The sequence below is a fragment of the Protomyctophum bolini genome, assembly GCF_963924005.1.
Source record: "Protomyctophum bolini genome assembly, chromosome: 6".
Taxonomy (NCBI): Eukaryota; Metazoa; Chordata; class Actinopteri; order Myctophiformes; family Myctophidae; genus Protomyctophum; species Protomyctophum bolini.
Window position 1 is genome coordinate 34,522,610 of NC_137867.1, and position 17,880 is coordinate 34,540,489.

General features: G+C 43.5%; 1 protein-coding gene across 2 annotated transcripts in view; it reads left to right on the forward strand.

The window, feature by feature from the left end:
• Window positions 1-13,578, forward strand: part of dtx1 (deltex 1, E3 ubiquitin ligase) — a 74,099-nt gene extending 60,521 nt beyond the window's left edge. For both annotated transcript variants that reach the window (XM_080765058.1, XM_080765059.1), the window contains exons 7-10: window positions 1,669-1,827; window positions 3,106-3,267; window positions 5,997-6,086; window positions 8,124-13,578. In XM_080765058.1, coding sequence (XP_080621184.1) covers window positions 1,669-1,827; window positions 3,106-3,267; window positions 5,997-6,086; window positions 8,124-8,348 — 636 coding nt within the window. In that variant the 3' untranslated portion in view covers window positions 8,349-13,578. The remainder of the gene's footprint in view (window positions 1-1,668; window positions 1,828-3,105; window positions 3,268-5,996; window positions 6,087-8,123) is intronic.
• The last annotated feature ends 4,302 nt before the right edge of the window (window positions 13,579-17,880 follow it).

Genomic DNA, 17,880 nt, shown 5'->3' on the forward strand with positions numbered 1-17,880 from the left:
CTACTTAGCCCGTGGACCCCCATTTGAAAAGATATGCCAGGGACCCCCATAAGAGAAGACGTACACATTTAGACGTCTACATTTAGACGTCTACATTTAGACGTCTGTATACATTTAGACCAGTGGTTCCCAAAGTGGGGTCCGGGGACCCCCAGGGGTACCTGAGGGAGTTCCAGGGGGGACCCATCTATTTTGTTCATGTTCATAAAGTGCTAAAGTGTTTAAAGCAGTGGTTCCCAAACTTACATTTAGACGTCTACATTTAGACGTCTACATTTAGACGTCTACATTTAGACAGTGTCCCCCTGAGTGCCTTCCCAGTGCCTCCCCAGTGCCTCCCCAGTGTCTCCCCAGTGCCTCCCCAGTGCCTCCCCAGTGTGCCCCCCCGAGTGCCTTCCCAGTGCCTCCCCAGTGTTCCCCTGAGTGCCTCCCCAGTGTCTCCCCAGTGCCTCCTCAGTGCCTGCCCAGTGTCCCCCAGTGTCTCCAATAGCAATACAAGAGCAATAATACAAATTAATCTTAATGTATTAATCTTATTAATTAATTAATCAAATTAATTAATTAATTAATCAAAATTGCGGCCTGTGCCCAGCACCATGCCAAAGCTTTTTCCTGCAGGAAACACTGCTTGTGGTTGTAAATATATTGTTATCCGTGTTGCGAGGATGAGAGGGTACCTGGAAAAATATCTACCCCAAAAGGGGTACCTGGTCCAAAAAAGTTTGGGAACCCCTGGTCTAACTAACCAATACACACATATTTGTAGCATCTGCATGTAGGTAAATTATATCATAAAATAAAATATGGGCCTATGGCAATGGCAAGTTCACTGGCAGAATATATATGTATGTGTGTGTGTGTGTGTGTGTGTGTGTGTGTGTGTGTGTGTGTGTGTGTGTGTGTGTGTGTGTGTGTGTGTGTGTGTGTGTGTGTGTGTGTGTGTGTGTGTGTTGTGTGTGTGTGTGTGTGTGTGTGTGTGTGTGTGTGTGTGTGTGTGTGTGTGTGTGTGTTAATTAATGAAAGTTGCACTAATAAGACCGTTCTACCACATTCTACCACAACACACAAACTGCAGTGTGCCGTGCCTATATGCCTCGGCCAACGCCAAACCACAACAGAAACAAAATCTGCTCTGCTATGAATAATTTGTAATTATGTATGCATGTATTTTTGTGTATATGTGTATATAGATATTTTTATTTATTTTTATTTCCTCCAGAATGTTTTTCCGACTATCCCTTTGTGGATTGTGGGTGGGGGGAGGGTGGGATAGGGGATTGAGTTTTATTTTTATATTTTATATGTCTGTTTAATACTTGCCCCTGGGCTTCTGTTACAAAAAACATGAATAAAAAGATTTTGAAAAGAAAGAAAGTTGCACTAATATTTTAGAAATAGGTCAACAATACAAATTACGTTAGTTTTGTGGATTAATTTACTTTTACTGCGTGGCCCCCAGTGCCCCCCAAAAAATGACCGGAACTACTTAATATTTCACCGAAAACAGAGCAGAACTATCTCTTTAATGGACCTTGGTGCCGCTTTATTACCATGTAAGATTTACGTTCTGTGTTAATGTACAGTACCAATTATATTTTCATGGTTAATTAATCACATGGAAAACAAATACGTAAAGATGCTTTGTTATCATATCTTTGTCTCTTCCAGGACTGTACCATTTGCATGGAAAGGCTGGTTATGTCATCAGGCTATGAAGGAGTCTTGCAGCACAAAGGCATCAAGCCAGAGCTGGTGGGCAAGCTTGGCAAGTGTGGTCACATGTACCATCTGCTGTGCCTGGTCGCCATGTACAACAATGGCAATAAGGTAGATACAAGCTTTTGAGCCAGACATTGTTATCATGTCATTACATGTATTACAAGACTTGCCGTTTGATTGGAGTAGTTGGCACTGGCCTCTCCTGGCTCTGAGTGATGTAATATTGATCAGGTCCAAATCTCAGCATTTCCTGTAAAGTGTAACCGTAGGAGCCAGGATACCAGCCATTGGCAACTATAAAGGTTATCATCCACCTATATTTAAAACTTGATGGGAACACATTAAGGGAGAGTCCAATTTTGACTTAACAACAACAAAAAACAACACAGTAACAAAATGTGATAAAAAAGGTCCAGATTGCCGCACACTTCATTTGGATACAGACATTGCTTCCATAGCCAAATATGTTACTCACATATCATTTTGATGCATGAATTATGATAACCTAAGTCAGGAATGTTTTTATTTGTTTTTAGACAAGAAAAAAGATTACATGTAGGGTTTCCTACTATAGAAGGAATGGATTCCTGAGCTGCATGTTTACATTTTGTCAGCCACCTTGGATGTTGACAAAATGATGTTGTAGTTACAATGCCAGTGGGGGTGATGCTGATGCTCTAGCTATAGAGCGTCGCAGTCCCTCCCCCTTTCAGAACGGCGAGTGGCCAAGGAAATGAAAAGCAATGCATTTTTCCCATAGCCGTTTCTGAAAGTAAAAAGCCAACTCGGATCGTGACAAATCATGACAATGAACACAATATTTTGGGCCGATCAAATCATTAGAAAGAAGAAAATAAAGGCAGGAGACAAGACTATTTGTTTTGTTTTTCTTCTTATAAATTATTTGATCGGCCCAAAATATTGTGTTCATTGTCATGATTTGTCACGATCCGAGTTGGCTTTGTCCGCGGCGTAACCGTCTTTAAATAAATACTTTCAGAAACGGCTATGGGAAAAATGCATTGCTTTTCATTTCTTGGGCCACTCGCCGTTCTGAAAGGGGGAGGGACTGCGACGCTCTATAGTGTCCACTCCACTGTGGTGGCACTGGTGGCTGAAACCCATTCACAAAAATATAATTTTATTAACAGTATTATCAAGAGTTTGGGAAACAGTAACAGATGAAACTTCTGAGAACATGGAAACCATCTGAAGCTAATCTGAAATGAAACACGGAAATGGGATTTATGGATCCAATAGCCTACAATCTTAATCCTAATTTATTTACGCTTTGGACAAAAGTTAGTGAGATATAATCGAATACATTATAAATACAGTATAATGTATAGGGTATTGTAGACAAATCATTGTATTTATTTCTTAAAGGATGGCAGTCTTCAGTGCCCAACATGCAAAGCAATCTATGGGGAGAAAACAGGCACCCAGCCTCCTGGGAAGATGGAGTACCATGTCATTCCCCACTGCCTGCCTGGCTACCCAGAGTCCAAGACCATCCGTATTGTCTATGACATTCCTGCGGGTATCCAGGTTAGTACTGCCTTGCCTCCATAAACGAGGCTTGGTGAAACCTAGCATATTGCTGGGCCATGTATAGGCAATGTGTGAAATTGTGGTCAATTTGTTAGAGGGTTAGTCAGTGGTAGTACAGTGAATGCCTGGATATCAAATATTAATTTGCAATATTCTGTCATCGCCCTACTGCATGCATGCCATGTCTCTCTCCATTTGTCACTGTATCAATAAAGGTTAAATGAAAAATCTCTACAAAGGAAAAGTCTTGAAGGATGATAGATTGGCCAACCAATGATTTAACTTCATCATTCAGTCAGTCTGTCTGTCTAAGAGATACATTATCTCTAGAGCTGGCTGGTCTGGCCAAAAATAAACAATACTGTTTTCTCTAAACCTCCTCTGGTAAATCCATAACCTCACTGCCACAGTTGCTAAATAGATTATTTTCTTTATCTGTGAATTGTAGGGACAACAAGGAGGTGTTCTGGTGACACTAGCACAGCATGAATGTGACAGTATTAATTTATGAATTCATCAGTATTAATGCTTTAATGCATTCAGACAACAAACATGTAGCAAAATACAAATGGCAATGACCACATAATCTCTTTGAAGAGAATAGAGATCACAGCTTCCTCTCTGTGCACTGAAAGAGGCAGGAAGTGGGCAGATGAGAGAGAAAGAGCTGCATATTTCATCTTGACATGCAGAGCCAAGATTTAATAAAGTCAATAAAGTGACCTTTTATACCAGAGGAGCTGGTTTAGACTCCCAGGGGAGGGGACAGACGGCTGTGGCAGTCTGACTACTCAACAGTGCAGCACAGCAGGACCCTAGGACATTTGAACTGGTATCCCCTCTCTCCCTTTATTGTATTATATTTAGTTGTCTCCGCCAGGAGACAGGCCGAAGGCATGGCCGAGACTATGTTCGCCCCCTCTCCGTTCGTCCTTCCGTCCATCCGTACCATTGGACTGATCAGTGTGAAACTTTGCACGCACACTCCCTAGAGGCCAAGGAAAAACCTTTTATAGGGCCACTAGCGCCACTATCACGCACATCGTTACACATTATCTCTGTAGTCATGTGATCAAGACAGATCTGTCAGATTTTTCATATACTAGTGTACATCCTGATTGCCTAAGATTAGCATCTAAACTTTGGTTCATTTTGATCAAAATTCCTCAAATTATGAACGATTCGGAATCCGATTTCCATGAAACTTCCCATTGACACCAATGTTTTTTTTGCGGCTTTCGCCTTTATGTTTTGGGGGGACAGACAGTAGGCTGACAGGAAATGGGGGAGAGAGATGGGGGGGTGACATGCAGTGAAGGCCGTCGGGATCGGGAGTCAAACCCACGGCACACTGCCAGACTCGAGGTACCGGCCAAGGTGCCTGGACCGCTGAGCCACGGCCCATGCCAGGAGGCCGTTTCTTTGCCAAAAACAATAGAGTGTATGCACGTGACATCATCATCAAACCCGGACGTTATGCAGGTTTTTGCCACTCACTGGGCAGTGAGTGTCAAAAAACTACTTTCTGGCCTTGACAGCCCATGAATCCAAACAGAAGTCCTATCTGATTGCATTAAACAAACATTAAACAATGTTAAACTCACTTTGCCTGTTGCTTTTCCACTCGATTTTCCACTTCACTTTAAGCATGCGCATACCCTCTATTTTGCTATTACTGCTACAGATTTTTTTATAGTCATGTCATCAAAACAGACCTGTTTGATTTGTCATATTTCATGCTGTTTGGCCAAGATTGACTTCAACTACCTGGCCTATAGCAAGGAGCACATTTTTCTAGTCCCGTTTAGTTTTTCCTTTTTTTCTCTTTGTACTTTCTACTCTGCTGTCTATTATTATTCTCTGTCTCTCTCATCCCCCCACAACCACACACTACCTACAATCATATTTTGTAATGCATTGATTCCATAAATGAATCATTCCATAAAATGTGTGCATCATAGTCGATGCACACATTTTCACATCCCTACTATAAATATACATATTATCACTATAAATATAATCCTCCAGGAGGTTTTATTCTGTATGATCCAGGAAGAACTGACACCCCTCCAGGGAGCACTGTGACAGTACAACAGGGTATGAGATTTAAGTCAGGATTGTCAAGTAGTTAGTACAATTAATAACCAAGCCAAATAACGCCAAAGCTCCACCTACTGTGTTGTGTTGCGTTTGGACGGATTAAAAAATGTAACCGGGGAGAATGTGAGCAAATGCAGCGCAATGCAATGTCGGCAGTGGAGCACCCTTCATTAAAGGGAACATTCCCTGCGTTGACGTTACGCCGACACAGTGCAGTGGAGCTTCGGCGTAAAACAAATGTGCAGAACTTTGCCTTTGTGACATTGGTGCAGAAACATATTGATAAATTACAATCAGATTCAAAGTATTCAGTGTAATTAGTTAATGGATGTAGAAGGATTTGTCTTGATGAAATTGGTCGGTGCATGCACTGCATAGACATATTGACTGACTCTATAGTCTAGTGTCATGGACCAGCTGACACGCCACACACACAGAGGGTCCCAAATTTGACCCCAAATTTACGCCATCTTGTCCCCACACGTCTCATATTTTCCATCGACAATGAAAGGAGAAATTAGGTAAAATGTCTGCCAAATACGACCAGTATGAGATGATGCATGATGATGTACGATGATAAGAGTGCCCCTCACTTCGATTGATTTTTTTGTTCCTATTTCCTATAGACCACTGAACACCCCAACCCAGGCAAGAGGTTCAGTGCTAGAGGCTTCCCTCGACACTGCTACCTACCTGACAATGACAAAGGCAGAAAGGTAAGTGTAACACGGCGACGCCACCTAGGGTATTGCGGCCTAAGGAATAGTTTTTAATTAATCCAATACAAGTAAACCACCTGCCCTAGCCCTAGTCAAGAAATCCTCAAATGTTCTAATAGGATATCATAGGATTGCAAAAATACTATTAGAAGTTCCAATAGAATTCTATATGATTCTATTGGAACTTTGAATTTAGGATTATGAACATTTTAAAATGATCCAATATAATTTCTATAGGATTATGAAATTCCTATAAAAATCGTATAGGATTTTCAAAATTTCTAATAGAATCCTATAAGATTACGAAAGTCCTATTAGGATTCTATAGGATTGCGAAAATCCTATTAGAATCCTATAGGATTTTCCAAAGTTGGAATGCTCTACCAACAGCCCTGAAAGCTTTAACTTCCCGATTAAGGTGTAGCGCCCTCGGTTTATGAAAGAATCAGATTTGGATGGTCTCAACGGGTGTAATTTATTTGTCTTCAGGTACAGAAGATCGTCACTGGTACACCGTGAAAACTACAATAGAAATATAAATAGTTACAATCATGACATTTTCTCATAGTCTTCACCAACAATAAAATCTGTAAATTACATATTACTTTCAAGAGCAGACCAATAAATACCACAAGTTCATAACAGAAATATAACAACAGAACCATTAACCCACAATACAATTAATTAGGACAAAGTAAATGAGTGAACCCAAAACAAATCATGTACCTCGCTCCGCTAACTGAGGGGCTAAGGGTTGAATCGAATGCCACCTTGAACTTCATAACAATCTTGGGATAATGATACTTGGCACAGGACACAGCAAAGGCAGGCACTGTAAACAATAGACAACTTCAGTCACTACAAGTTCACTACCACTGCAAATGTCACAGGCTTCAACGCTGCTTAATCAATAAGAATACAAACATAATAAGAGTCAAACAGTCAAACATTTCATACCGTGTGGTCTGGTGCAAACACACACACACACACACACACTGGTGCTCTCTCCCTCTGCTCACTCTGGAGTCTGGCTGTGTGAAATGAGTCTATTGGTTTGAGGTGAGTGAAGCTAACAGGCTTCAGCTATATATGGACAGGTAACAGGAGGTGTCAAAGTAAAAGTATGCCAAATTACAGGAAGTATCCAAACAAACAACAAAATAAGACAAACAATAAATAAAGAATAAACAGACTTCAAACTAAAGAAATTATTGCAGAACCAACTGTCACTGGCAGTTACAGTAAGGCTGACCTAAAAACATGGCTCCACGACCATTCAAATGTCACTATCATACAGTAAAGTTTTATTCATTAAAATAAATCCCAGATTGGCCCGAACAGCTGTCCAGGTACCTATAGTCTCAATGTAGCCTGACAGCGCGTTGCTGGTTGGAGTCCCGATCCCGGCGGCCTTTCCTGCATGCCACTCCCCATCTCTCTCTCCCCATTTCCTGTCAAACTACTGTACTATCAATAAAAGTTTTAATGCAATATTCTATGCATGATTTATATCAGTGGTTCTTAGTTTATGTTGTGAAGTGAGGTGTACTATGCCTGGGGTGACTCCAGGCACACCTTGAGATTTTGCTGAAGTGCTACAGAAGTCAATGTCGAATGAAATGATTACCTGCACTTTATTAACATTCAGCTTTATGAGCTTGTAATCCAATGGCTCCCCTAAGGTAAAATTATTTGAGCTGAGTTCAGCTGCTCAGTGCATTCTGAAAACTAAAACATATGTTGCTGTGTTGTTTAGCAAGATGGATCTAACTGTTTATGCACATTTATTTTTCAAATGAAATGCTTATTAAATCTGTGACTTAGGGTTAGGGTTATTTATGTTATTCTGAATCACGGTTGAAACCATTTTCGGATCACTTTGAAGGGAGACAGCATTCCTTCTAGTGTGTAGCTTCTAATTTAGTACAGTATATGACCACCACATAGTTTTATTGTTTGCTCTGAAGAAAATCTGATTTGTGTCACAAAAATGGTTTGTCATCATCAATCATTGCGGATCATGTGTGCCTTCAGGTTCTGAAACTTCTGATCATGGCCTGGGATCGCCGCCTCATCTTCACCATTGGCACATCCAGCACCACGGGCGAGTCGGACACAGTGGTGTGGAACGAAGTCCACCACAAGACGGAGTTCGGCTCCAACCTGACCGGTCACGGCTACCCGGACCCCAAATATCTGGACAATGTACTGACCGAGCTGTCTGCCCAGGGAGTGGGAGAGGATAACCTGAAGGACTGACTGACTGCCTGGCTGACAGACTAACTGACTGGCCTGTTGACTGGAGATGGTATGAAGCTGTGGAGCTCCACACCCACTGTCCCTAACATCTGCCTCTAATGCAGAGGTCGCTCTGCATGACAGGCGAGAGCGGTCTGACATTCTGCTTAAACCCAAAACAACAGACTCTGCAGATACAGTATGTCATGTGGACAGTAACAGCGATGGATGGAAAGAAAAAGTCATGGGTTTTCAATTAATTATTTGGTTTTAGTAGTGCCGTTTCTTTGCATTTACATAGAAACCTACTGTAAGCCCCCCCACACACACACACACACACACCACCACCACTACCACCACTGTCTCTCTCCATCAATGCCTTGAACATTGATGTTATTGCTAAATGTTCTTATAGGGTAGAAGAATGTGAAAGCATGGTGAGAAATGATGTTTGTGGCATTACCTGTGGGTACATACTGTATAGTCTGCATAAACCCCGTTCAGAGTGCATGCAGTCAGAACACTTTCCTCTGCTTTAGGGGTGTTAATGGTGTGCCCGTGTCACAGGGAAGGGACAAGTGCAACTGACTTGGTCCACACCAGTGCTGCAAAATAGATTGAAATTTAAAGCGTACCTGAAAGTTGTAGGAGGATTGTATCTTGAAATACTTCCAGATATGTAATATTTAATGAAGTGTCAGGGCACTTGCATTGTCAGTCAACAATGTCCCTGGCTTGTGTGTAGAAAATGTTTGGAGTTTAGTAATCAAAAATTGACTGGAATACTTGTTGGTTTACCTGTATCTTTCTCTAAATGACTTGATTAGTGTGCCATTTGATGGACAGATCCTTGGATTTTGAATTAGTAATAAGTGTGAGTTGAGTGGATATAGTCATTTGACTTTAGGTCTGTATCACTGGCTGGCCATTGTGCCATGTTCAGTATACCTGATGCCATTGTTCAATGTTCAATGACTGTGTAAAGTCAAAGATTTATTATTGTACTGCATGTGCTAGGTTTGCAGAGAACTGAAGGAGATTAAATATTAGTGTTTGGAGGCAAGCGTATGTTTTATGGCTAACCTTGTCGGCTGCCTTTGAAAGGAAACATGAAAAAGGTTAAACAAGCATCTTACCAATCAGTTTGATGCTTGTTGAAAAACTGGTGGAACTGGAAAGAGCTGAGGCAGTGAAAGGGGATTTGCTGCCCTCCAAGGTTAAACTCATTTGTTTTGTTGACACATTGACGACTCTGACCTCTGTTAAAGTCTGCCTTATTATTCTCCCATTGAAAGAAGCTGAGGCGTTGGGTATGATCTATCACGCTCACCATACATCGGGCGTTGAGCTGTGTGCATACGCATGCTCTGTGGCATTTATATGCCACCAGTTTAAGTCCTTGAACAGAAAATCTGAACATGCTTGTCAGAGAAAGCAACATCCTCCCTTCTCAAAGACCAACCATGTCCCCCTCAGAGAGCCATCTTAGCCACAGCTGTCCTCATGCTTGCCTGTGATCTACAAGCCGCTGGTGGGCTTGTTCTGCATAACATGCTGCGTTGGGCCTTCAGTGCGGATTGTTGGTGCAGCTTTGGACAGATACCCATCCTTCTCTCTGTGATCTCACTGCAGGTTATCAGATCCAAGCTTGATTTATATCTCTCCATTTATCTGTCTGTCTGTCTGTCTGTCTGTCCGTCAGTCCGTCCACCCCCTTCCCACCCCTCCAGCAGCAGCAGCAGCAGCAGATGGGCTCTGGGTAAAAATAAATCATGGGAATGGTGTTCCAGAATGTAGATGGATGTTTCAACATCCTTAGCCCTCACACCCCTCCAGATTATATGCCTTTAACTGAATTATGTTTTTCTTCTCAAGGTTTCCTCACTGGGAGGCTTGTGATAATTATTTGCCTCTATAATTCATCATCAATGTGTATGTTCTATGTTAATGAGCAGAGATGTTGGCATTCCAAAGGACATTGAAAGTTTATAGCGTAGGCGGCTAGGCGCCCACTTGTGGGTTGTGGGTGTTGAATATTTGGGACTGAATCATAGTCTTCCGTAGCACTTTGAGGCAAGCAGTTTTCTTTAATCAGTCCTTTCATTTTTAGGAAAAATGTCTTCTGTCGTATTGACAACATCTGATGTTGCTTTATTAAGTTGATGTTTATAAAATGGCTTGTAATGCTTTGGCAAATATATACTATGTACATTTGCAGATGTGATATACCTTTAAATTCAAGCTCAATTTGAGTCTATGGTGTTAGTTTAATTTATTTTTATACTCTTATATATTAGAAAATATAATGACATCAACTTTCCCACATATCTAAACACAGGCACATATTAACATGAATACATACAAATCTGGCAAATACTCATTTGTCAGTATTGTCAGGGACTGTTGAAATATGTATGACATGTTATGGACGTCTTATATTACCAGTAGTCTTAGCGTATGCTGCTGTCGTTACCTTAATGTAGAATCTGTGTAGTTGATCCCCTGAGGGGTGCCAATAAGTACAGTAAGTGTGTCTTTATTATTGTTTGGGGGAGCTTTAGCAGCATGAATAGATGGCCCTCCCTCTAGGCCATTATTATTATTTTTATTTGTTCAGAAGAACCACAGAGTGGATGCAGTCAACGATCTCTGTTCTCTGAAGTTGAAAACGGAAGACAAGGGTCAATAGTATTTGTGAAGTGTTTCTAATCTATATCCACTTGAACCCCAGTGTCCCCTATTCTGAGCATGTCATAATAGATGAACATTTGGTGAAAATAGGCAAACAAACAAAATGGCAGACCTACTTAAGCTCACGACACGTTGCAACATCTTGTGAGCTTGTAGTTCAGCTATTCTGATTAACCCATTCTGGGCGGGAACCCCTTTTGGTGAAAAATAGCAGATCTATACAAGCTCATAGCGTGCCACCGAGTGGCACGCTACGAGCTTGTAGGTCTACTATTTTTTTTTTTAATCGTGAAAAGAGGATTTAGAAGATTTTTTTTTCCAGCTCAGTTGGCGATCATAGGCAATTCTACCGAATTGACATTCAAGCAGGGGGAGGCAGTGTCTCAGGAGTCATTTGGGAGCCATTTGGGAACTAGAAGGTTTACTGTTTGATCCCCAGTCCGTGCTCACTTATTAGTGCCAAAGGCTAGTAGGTGATTACGCCATTTTTAAGTGGTGTTCGAATGTGTAGCAAGAAATATTATACCCTATATAGTGGACTCATCTTTATGATTGATTGATTGATTGATTGAACTTTGTTCCCTAAGTATGTTTTATCCCACAATGCATCATGAAACATTGGGTACAAACGATGGTCACTAAAACTACACTATACCATATAGTTGCTAGTAGGTGCTTTGAGCATTGTGCCGGGAAAAAAATGTTGATGTATATTTGGCACGCAACAGCAATGACATCAGTAATGTCGACCCAAGTAATATCTGAAATATTTTTTGCAGATGAGTTCACTGTATAGTGTATACTAGTCTACAGAACTCCCTACACCATAGGGAGTAGGGAGTAGTCAATGAGAGAATGATTTTGGACACAGACAAAGGGTCCTTGAGCAAGACATGGAACCACCACTCCTTCCCAGATGCTGTTTAATATTTCTAGCAAACTGTTCCTAATAGTTAGAATGGGTTGTAGACGACACATTTCCAGGTACATGCAAATGTACTTGGCCAACAAGTAAAGGGGACACAATAGTAATACACATTTATTATTTATTAAATACTGTCTACTTTACAGTTGTCAAAACTTGCTGGCAGTCATTGTACTGTCCTCTGCAACAACCCCCACCCATCTGGCACCCAAGGACCATAAAACAAATCATTTAAAATAATTGGATTTTGCAACTGCTATTTGGCCCAGGTCTTGACAACAGTGGTCATTTTGCCTGTTCCATTTCAAGTTTTCTCCTTCACAGCTTTTTGACACCCTTTATATGGGAGAGCTCGAAAGAATGCTTCCAGTCTATCAGGGAATTTTCCATTTTAAACAATATACTTGTACAAATGCAATTTATTTTACTTTTCTTCACTTCTCATGTTTTGATGTAGTGGGATGAATGGAGTACTCCATGGTGCCGGCCCGTTAGACTTTTCAGGTGTGTACAGGGACTAAATATACAGCAGACTAGCAGAGTGCTCTTCGCTTGGTGGTTCAAAGAAGAGGAATGGTGTTTATGCAATTTAATGTTGAGTGAGAGAACTAATAATTTATGTGTAGCAAGAAAGGGTGCTTTTGGGGAGGGTGGTGATAATTGGGGTGTTTTCTTCATGGGGTTTCTAAACAAAGGGGAAGTGATCCAAGGCTGTTCAAAGGCTTTATATTAGAAGACAGTAAGACACACATATATATATTTTTGATGTCTTTTTGGGGAGAAAAGAAAGACTGTCTTCAAATGGACACAACATGCCACATTGTTATATTGTGCTTGTGATATGTTCCGTACTATTTTCCATAGCATAATTTCATTAGAAGTGGAATGTGGGACAAAATCAACAAGGTGTACTTCCATATAAAGGATTTACTTTACTGTTGTATTCTTATATAGTCTCCAATACATACCACCTATCTTTCTACAACAATACACTTTACATTATATTTTGCAGACATGTCTGTCTGTGCATTATGAGCATATACACATGTGCAAGTGCTGATCTTGCCTCCAGTAACAAAATGTTATGTTCCCATGTCCTTTAAAGATACAGTAAGGTTCTCCTAGAGGCGCATGTTAACCAACATATGAGGAAGTCTATTGCATAGCCTTTGTGTTTGAAAGACAACAAATGCAGTCTCCTCTTTTGATTAACACTTTGGTTCGCCTCATACTTAATTTAATTATAGCAGATTTCTCACTTTATAGGGTTTCATTTCAAGAGAAGGGGGATGTGACAGCGTTTTGCTGCCCTCCTTGCTCTTTTGGTTTCATGTTAAATCATCTTGAATGTTTTGCATTTTTAAGTGCCCATTTGCATTGACGTTGTGAGGTCACAATTTTGTAGTTTACCTTTCCATTTCTCTTTAGCAATGTCTACATATTGCTATTTACAAATGGTCTACAAAGAGGATTGAGATCAAACTACAAGAAAGATATAGAGAGACATTGATTAAACTATAAAGGGCTTCTTAATCTATCGGTCTTTATTGAATTGTGATGATGACCTTGTTGCATGTTTGTGTGTTTCTCGTGGAAAAATAAATGTGCCCTCAAAAAGGGGTTAGTTTGTTTGACCTTTTTTGTCTCCTTGGTGTTCCTTCTCGCCTTTCCAGCAGTCTCCCTTCCCTTAATGCCACCATTTCCTTCTCCCCAGGCAGCCCTGTGCTCTGCACCTCGTTATATGGATATAAATGAGCTTTGCCCAGGCTGTTGCGGAGTGCAGCGCAAAACAGTTCTGCCTGGTAGTAAATTTGCTTTATGGTCATTTTCTGTCACTGGCTGCTGAATGTTGGTGCTGTGTTAAGGAGATGTGGTTTAAGATTCCATGCAAGGAACTCCAGCGCATACTAAATACTGTTCCAATCCAAGGGCCCTGCAAGTGGAACAGGGAAGAGAACATGGGCCTGTCATAGGCTGGAGCCTTCTGTGCTCAAGTAGCACATGAGGACCACCAGGCACCTCCCAGCTCTTGACACCCCCTCCAAAAACAAAAACGTCCCTAGCAGCGTCCCACCTCTCTTTATCGCCCACCACAAAAATGACAGTCTTAACGAGGGTGGCTCTGCTGCCCCACAGCAGGCGGGTCTCATTAGCATTTTAATAAGGTTTGAAGGAGCGCAATGCTGCCAACACATTCTCATGCACTTAAATATGCATCCAATATGAAAGACGATGCATGACGTCACAAAGCAGTTTCTTGTGACTCTCATTTGCCACGATTTATTGTCCTGTGGGACCACAAAGTCCTCTGGTCACAGAGATTACATTAAAACCTTCTTTTGAAAGGAAAAGGAGTTCCATGGTAGTCATGGTGGTACAGGGCTAATGACATTCCGAGGGTGAAAGATATTGGCCACTGAGAGACAGTGCTTTTTTAACCACTTAAAACCATATATGTATTTATACTAGTTGCTTAGGGTCCCACCTGGTTCTATTCTAGACCCTCAAGTAATTATTTTTGACCAATTATTTCACAGTTTAGTCGTTATGCAAATTAATTTCTCCCATTGCTTGTCAGTGCTGTGGTACCCCATCTGCTAGGCCCCACCAGGACTCCATCCATCCCCCTACATTTACCCACAAATACATTTTGAATTAACCACTTAATCCCCATTTATTGAAAATAGTGTTTTGGTTTTCTATGAATTTATTTCTTCAATTATTTTAATCTTCTGAATTGCATTAGTTTTTTTACTCGCAGTTGCAACCCATAAACAACATGGGTCCTGGCTCATCATTTGGGAAACACTGCTGTTTGACTAGTACTGCAGAGCTCGTACGGTAGAATTGTGGTCACATGTGGAGACAGGGGTTCAAATCCCAGGTAAGACAATAAAGACATGAAAGTAATGGATTGCAGGTTTAACAAATAACAATGACACATCATTACGAATGTCATTTGTTTTGTTATGGGAAGAAGCAGGGAAGGCATTTATAGCAAGGGGGCTGAGCTGTGGGAGGGGGGCAAGGGGGCGTGCAAAATTAGTTATTTAGCATGCAAGTTAACTCTGGGTTACTTTAGTAACCTCAGTTTATCAAGCGAATCGAGCGAGAGAATCGCCTAAGGGTGGCGCCATTTTCCATGGTGCCATACAGAATAATTCCATATACTCACGAACAATATCCATTGGGTCGTGCAACTGTCTGTCACGGCTTGTGACTGCCGGTTCCGCCCGGAGCCTATAAAGCAGCCCACAGCCGGAAAGACGCATTCCTATCAACCAGTCTTTTTTCTGTGCTCTTTCTAAGCAAGAAGGGTAATAAGGGCGATTCTCTCGCTCGATTCGCTTGATAAACTGAGGTTACTAAAGTAACCCAGAGTTTATCTAAGCTCATCTCGCTCAAGAATCGCCTAAGGGTGTACATAAACCCCCCGTATCACTACCACCAGTTGAAAGGAGGCCCGACCCGGGACCCCTCCCCCAGCAGTTCCCTGCTCGTGGGGAGAAGGAAAGGCAAGGAGGCTATCTGGACCACAGGCCCAGTAGACAAGAACCTACCCAAGGAGCTAGCCAGTGTAAACTGTTTTAAGCACTCAGACGCGGGCTGATGGTTCCCCATCTTATATGCCCAAGGATCTGTCTCCTGAAGTGCGCGTGTGTGACCGTTGTTCCCAACTGTCCCATCACCTAGCAGCAGCTCCCAGAACGGCGTGAGCAATTCCAGAAGATGCCACGTCCAAGTTATAGTACGTGGCGAAAGTCGAAGGGGACGACCAACTCGCCGCCGTACACACATCCTGAAGTGAGGCTCCCTTCGCAAGAGCCCAGGATGCAGACATGCCCCTCGTAGAGTGAGCCCGCAAACCCTCCGGGGGTTGTGCTCCTCCCTCGGCATAGGACAACTGTATGGCTTCCACGACCCATTGTGAAAGCCTCACCTTGGTTATGGGACTCCCTCTTCTCTGAGGGTCCCATGCGACAAACAACTGATTGCCCTTTCTAAAGGCAGCAGTCCTGTCTATATACAATTTCAGTGCCCTGACCGGACAGAGGCTGTTCAGCCTCTCGTCCTCCACCGAAGCGAACGGGGGCGGGTGGAAAGCTGCCAAGTCTACCGGAGCACATCCGGAAGGAAAATTCTTAGGCAGGAACGACAGGTTCGGCCTGAGCGAAACCCTGGTATCGTTCCCACTGAATCTCATGCAACTTGGACTCACTGAGAGCGCATGCATGTCACTAGATCGCTTCGCTGTAGTCAAGGCGACTAGCAGTGCGGTTTTAAGTGAGAGAAACTTCAAACCCACCATGTCCAGTGGTTCGAAGGGGGCTCTTGACAGAGCGTGCAGTACCAGGGTCAGATCCCAGGACGGAACTAAGGATCTGGACACCGGCCGAGCACGCCTGACACCCCTCATGAACTGTCGAATCAATAGGTTCTCACTTATTGGTCTGTTGTCCATACCCACATGGTAGGCCGATATGGCCGCCAGGTTGAGTTTCACTGAGGAGTTCCCCAAGTTTCTATCCAACAATTCTTGCAGGAAGGTTAGGATAAGAACCACCGAGGCCTGAAAAGGAACGGCCCGTTCCGGCCTCGTTGCACACCAGCGCATAAACACGTTCCAAGCCGTGTTGTACCGCTGTCTAGTCGAAGGGGCCCTGGCACCCAAGATCGTCTCAATGACTCTAGGGGGCAAGCCTGTGGCCACTAGGGTCGACCCCTCACCGGCCATACCCAGAGGTCCAAGTCCTGTGGGCGCGGGTGGAAAATCTCGTGACCCGCCTGGGTAAGCAGATCCCTCCACAGAGGGAGTTGCCAAGGCTGGTCGTAGAGGAGAGGAAAGATGTCCTGCCTCCAGGATCCTCGGGCTGGAGCTACTAGTAGCACGTCCGAGTCTTGAGCCCTCACCCTGGCTAAGGTGAAGGGAATCAACTCTAGCGGAGGGAAAGCATAGAGTTGGCCCTGAGGCCATCGATGTGCCATCGCGTCCAGTCCCAACGTTGGTGAGCCTGTCAGGGAGAAGAAGAGTGGGCACTTCTTGTTCTCGTCTGTAGCGAACAGGTCTGCCACCGGTGTCCCGAACTTGTCCCAGATCTGTTCTATTACACCTGGGTGTAGGGACCAGTTGCTGTAGCGGAGGGGACCTCTGGACAACAGGTCTGCACCCGCGTTCAGTAGTCCCGGGACATGGCAGGCTGTTAGCGACAGAAGACGTCTGTCGCACCAAGTCAAAAGTCTGTACGCCAACGTGTGCAGGCGCAAGGACCTCAGTCCACCCTGCCTGTTGATGTAGCACATCGTTGTCGTGTTGTCGGTACGGACGAGGACATGACAACCCCGTATGAGCGGCTCGAACGCTTGCAGCGCGAGGAAGACCGCTAGGAGTTCCAGATAATTGATGTGGGCGGACCTCAAGGTTCCATCCCATATCCCTCTGGCTGACCTGCCTTCGTGGGTGGCCCCCCACCCACTCAGGCTCGCGTCCGTAGTGACGACCTTCCTGGTCAACGGTAGCCCAAGGGGGACTCCCTCCGTCAGGGTCCGTCTGTCCGACCACCATCTCAGGGCGAGCGTGCATTCCCCGGGGATTGTCACTCGCCGCGAGAGGAATCTGGTGGGCATCCGTAGAGATCTCAGCCAACGCTGAAAGGGTCTCATGTGGAGTCTGCCCAACCGCACCAGAGAGATGGCCGATGCCATCAGTCCCGCCATACGTAAGCAGATTCTGAGTGGCAGTCTGTGTCCTCTCTGGAACAGGGCCACGCACTTCAGGAAGGCGTCGATCCTCTCCGGGCTCAACCGAGCCGTGAAGGAGACTGAATCCAGTGCTATGCCTATGAAGTTGATCGACTGGGCGGGCACCATCACACTCTTCTCGTGGTTTATGGTGAACCCTAGGGAGGACATATGGGACACCACCCGAGTGGTGTTCCG